Source organism: Vigna umbellata, chromosome 3, assembly GCF_029865625.1.
Source record: "Vigna umbellata cultivar VRB3 chromosome 3, Vumbellata_1.0, whole genome shotgun sequence".
NCBI lineage: Eukaryota > Viridiplantae > Streptophyta > Magnoliopsida > Fabales > Fabaceae > Vigna > Vigna umbellata.
This window is the reverse complement of record NC_142167.1, coordinates 52463024-52467576: the sequence shown is the minus strand read 5'-3', so window position 1 is coordinate 52467576 and position 4553 is coordinate 52463024. Positions and strand designations below refer to the sequence as shown.

The window sequence follows — 4553 nt, the reverse complement described above, 5'->3', positions numbered from 1 at the left end:
AAATTATATGTCATGAAATATTAATTATATAAAGATCATAAGCAATTTTTTTATTTGATAAGGGAAAAAATTAGAAATATTAAAACTTAAGAAAAAGTATTACATAAATGAGTTATAGTTATAATATGTAAGCATATACATTATTTATGTTTCTTTTATTTTTATTTCTATTAAAAGAGAAAATAAAAAGTTAATATAAGATGTTTTAGCATTGAAAAGATCAAATATTTTTTGGTATATGTTCTTCCCAATAACGAGTTTAGGTACATTTCTACGTATTATTTTATTGGGTATTAGAGATTGTTAATGGTATAATAAGAGTTTTATTGTTATTCCATTATTTGTTTGTTTAGTTCATAATCTAACAAGTACCCATGTGTGATAAATATTGAAATTATAATAATGTTTATAAAAATAGTAATTTATACTACTATATAATATAAATGTACGTTTTGTAGTAATTTTTGATATATTTTCTACTTAAATGATTTTTCTCTTTAATAAAAATAAAAATAATATTTTTCTAATAAAGTAAATAATTGAATAATTTTTAAATTATATTTTTAATGAAACAAAAATATAAGTATACATATATGGAATGAGATGTATTTTCATTATTAACAAGTGAAAACACTTCACTACAAAAATATAGAATTTTAGTCGGGGTTATTTTTAGTATTATCGGGCATTTTCCGCGGTTGTAAAACCCTCTGGGAAAACCTGCGTCGGTAAATAATTACCGGCGGTTTTGTTTAAAACCGTCAGAAATAACAGGGTTTTCCAAAAACCGTCGGAAATGGCTGGAGTTTTCCAAAACCGCCGAAAATGGCAGGGTTTTCAAAAGCCGCCGAAAATGCATGTAAGATATTTTTTTTATATTATTTAGTTTATTGATAAAAAAGATATAATAAAGAAAAACTCGTAATAAAATAATTTGAAACAAAAATTAAATATTATAAAATGAACTAAATATACAAAAATTAAATATTATTAAATACAAGTAATTGTTCAATAATAACATTTTTCAAATATACATTAAAGAAAAACATGTTCACTTAATGAAAAATGTTCATCTGGAAGCTTCTGCACTTCTTCCATGTTCTGAATAGAGCTTTCCTGAGTAAGAGAGCACCAAAGTAGTCAAATAGCAAAAAACAAAAACTCAAAGGGCATAATATAACAAATTTTGCATAACAGAATATATTTCCAATTGTTCATTTCTAATACATAATACAAAGAGTTCGAAAATCACAATAAACATTAAAAAGTTTGTCCTGTAAAAAATATTAAAATTAAATATAATAAAATAAAATGAAGAGATATACAATAAAAAAATTAAGATATTTATTTATATTTTATTTTCTTCACAATTATCTTCTTTAATACTAAAGTTCATTCTTATTGTTTCTCCTAGTTACTCATTTACCAAGGATTATGTTTCATCTCTGAAGAAATAAAAAAAAAGGAAAACAAAATAAAAATTCAATTTTTATTATGTACCTAATAAATCAAGTAAAATATCATAAAGATATGGTTAAAAATGGAGATTTGAATTTAGGAATTAAATTATCATAAAATGTTATTATAAAAGGGCTACAATTTAACACTGTTAACATTCAATGGAGCTCCCCTAACTTTCTAACTGATGTTGGTTTCTATTTAGTGGGAGACTAAAGTTGATGTCAATTCTTTGGAGCATCAGATTGATTTCACATATATATTGGTGGATCACATTAGTGTTTACTCGTAACCAGCTTTATCTTCAATTTCGTTATTGATTTTATTTTTCTATAAAATGGTGCCTTGTAGTCCTCTTACTCTTAACTCCTACTGCTCTGAATTTATCTTGTTTTCATTAAAATAAAATTCGGTTAAGTGATCAATCATAACAAAAGCATTAAAGCAACAAATCAGGTTTTAGCCTGAGGAAATCTTACCTCCTCTGGGCGAAGGTTAAAAGTTTTTCCACCAATAGTAAAAGACACTACAGGTAATGAGGAGATATCCCCGCAACCAACAGAAGAGTTTCCCATCGGGCTTGGCATTTTATCGCAAAGCTGCAACATCATCATGAACCTATGAATCAAGAGGTGTGGAAAGATGCTCCAATAGCAAAATTAAGAGAACTGGCTCACCTGATTGACGTAGTTTAGTATCTGATCCTGTGTTTGATTTCGGCTGAGTTGGTTCTGCATCCAAACAACCGCCATCTCACACGCAGAACAAGCAGCATCATGAAGACCACCAGATGATTTTCTTGCATTCTCATCCACAACGCTCTCTATGCACATACTAAAGTGAGGGGCTGAACAAATATTAAAATATTAAAATAAATTTGGACCACAAATTTGACCACTGAAATCTGACTAATGTTCCAGAGTCAACTTCCCAAAGCTTTTACAGTACAATCTTCTCGCAAGAGAGAAAAAACCTAGAAATCACACAGTTAAATCACCCATGTCTACAAGCTAAGAGATAAGCTAAGAATCCTTCTCGCATACTATATTTCATAATTCCTTTTTAAATATGTTGATAATAAAGCTAAGAGATAATTTCCTATATATTATCTTCATTCAGGTTCTCATATACACAACTTAAAATAATAGAGTAAGCACACACATATAATTACTTGCTGGAATATTTATGTAAATAGAATGTTTACCTGCAATGAATTAAGAATCCACTATATAGATCAAGCTTTATTGTATGTCTGCATTGAAACAAAGAAAAGAAGAGGTGCATATTCAATAAACATATATAACGTTAATTGTAGGATCTAGTTCCTATCACTAAACCAAAAGACTTTAGTTGAAGTACAGGTGTAACTTTATTAGTATAATAATTCTAACAATAAGAATAATAGAAAAGAACGCACTGCAGGTTTAAAAAGAGAGATGGTGATTGAGTAATTAAAAAGAGAATCTACACTTAAAATCAACCAAACAACAAAAGTAATAACCTCAATCCAGGCCTATACCATGTTGAAACCCATATAAACAACCAACAGAATCCACTGTTCACAACCTTCCCACTGCCACCGGTAAGCTCGGACTCATCTCCAAGTAAAGCAGCATAAAAGTTATGAGCAGTAGCATCTTTGCTAGTGTAATTCTACCATAAAAAAACAGTCCACATATTAGACCCTATCAAACTAGATATAGCAATAAGATATTGGATAGTGAAAAACCTAACATAATACCTTTGGAACTCCTTCATAAACATCACCCCCATCTGGTTTGTTAATGATGACTTCAGGCCTTGGATTGTCCCAATTGAATGCAATGTCATCATACATAAAAACAATGGTATTTTCTTCTTTCAAGCCACCTTTCCTCGGTATTTGATAGGCATGACAAATATCGGCTTGATGCAACAAGACAAACTAGACATTAGAACTAAATTTATAGAACTAACAAAGAGTATGGTCACACTGTAAAAACTAATACTATTAAAATTTGGAAAATATAAAGAAACATTTTAGGAAAATCAATCAGCTGGATGCTTTACGTGAAAATCATGTCTCTGCCAGATCCACCAACCCTAAACGTGGAGAAAATAAAATAAGCAATAGTGAGTGAATATATGATGCTACATCCCGATGGTGATTTTGACGTGCAGGGGAAACAGAGGACACATGAGTGTAGGAAAAACAAAACGAAAGGAAGCAAACCAAAACTTTCAGCACAAACTCTTTGCAAATAACGAAACATACCTCAATACCACTCCAAATCTTTCCAAAATGCGAAACTATGAGTCTTCCATACATGACACGAATCATACCATAAATTGTTTTGTGCCGATCGAAAGAAAGAAAAGAGGAATTAAGGTTTTCGAGTTTCAGGAATTTAGAGACTAGGAATGAACGAATAAGATTACCTACCAGAGGAATTAGGGTTTTTGAGTTTTAGGAATGAAAGCGCCCACCGCCTCCTTGGCAGCGGCGATATTCTGCTCCTCCAGCACCGGATCCAGTTCCCCACGACGCACTCCATGAAGGCGCTCTCGGCGCACTTGAGGCGGTCTGAGAGGGTGACGACAATGTGGCGGAGGCAGCACTCGATCTGGTCCATGGACGGTCAGGGAAGGGGAAGGAGAGGTGGCGGCGAGGGTTGTTTTGGTGGAGGAAGGAGCAGACAAGGTTGGTGAAGAGGAAGGGATGGAAGTCGGCAAGCCAGAGGAGATATTTTGTAGGGTTTGGGAAAATAAGAAACGACGAAGGAAGTGCAGAAAAATAAATATATTTAATCTTAACGAAGGTTTTTAAAAACCGCGTAAACTATCCGGGGTTCTTAAAGCCGCAGCTAAAAACCCCTAATAAAATTAATTTTTTTTGTAGTGTATACTGATAAGAATAAAAGTGGTGGTGGCGGGAGTAACATCCGTATTTTTTGTTTAAATACTCCCTCACGTACCATTTTCCATAACTCAGCCCCGCATACCTCTGCGAAGAGCTCCTTCTCCTGCTTTTTCAGCTGCAAAAATATTAACAATAACAAGATGAGGGCACAGCCGAATTCTCCACAAACGTCTACCCACCAAGACGACCCTGATCC

The 4553-nt window shown here is 32.4% G+C and overlaps 1 protein-coding gene across 3 annotated transcripts; it reads right to left on the bottom strand.

Annotated features, from left to right (window-relative positions):
• Positions 1 to 972: 972 nt before the first annotated feature.
• LOC148202920 (uncharacterized) lies at positions 973 to 4232 on the bottom strand. 3 transcript variants are annotated; one of them, XM_088111071.1, is made up of 9 exons: positions 3881 to 4023; positions 3713 to 3755; positions 3508 to 3540; positions 3200 to 3363; positions 2960 to 3111; positions 2663 to 2710; positions 2136 to 2292; positions 1938 to 2057; positions 973 to 1116 (listed from the first exon to the last, which is right to left on the bottom strand). In XM_088111071.1, exons 4-9 carry the CDS (start codon positions 3293 to 3295, stop codon positions 1036 to 1038), a joined length of 654 nt encoding a protein of 217 aa, XP_087967197.1. In that variant the 5' UTR covers positions 3296 to 3363; positions 3508 to 3540; positions 3713 to 3755; positions 3881 to 4023; the 3' UTR covers positions 973 to 1035. The 3 variants fall into 3 exon arrangements, with proteins under 3 accessions (XP_087967197.1, XP_087967196.1, XP_087967195.1); XM_088111070.1 differs by lacking the exon at positions 3508 to 3540; XM_088111069.1 differs by lacking the exons at positions 3508 to 3540; positions 3713 to 3755 and having other exon boundaries at positions 3881 to 4232.
• Positions 4233 to 4553: the final 321 nt, after the last annotated feature.

Bases quoted from the DNA above. Each gene is read 5' to 3' on its own strand.
- LOC148202920 (XM_088111069.1), bottom strand. From the start codon at position 4,070: ATGGACCAGATCGAGTGCTGCCTCCGCCACATTGTCGTCACCCTCTCA. The intron at 3,112-3,199 runs GTATTATGTTAG...TTTTTATGGTAG, and splicing joins TTTATGAAGGAGTTCCAAAG to AATTACACTAGCAAAGATGC. The intron at 2,711-2,959 runs GTTATTACTTTT...GTTTCAATGCAG, and splicing joins TGGTATAGGCCTGGATTGAG to ACATACAATAAAGCTTGATC.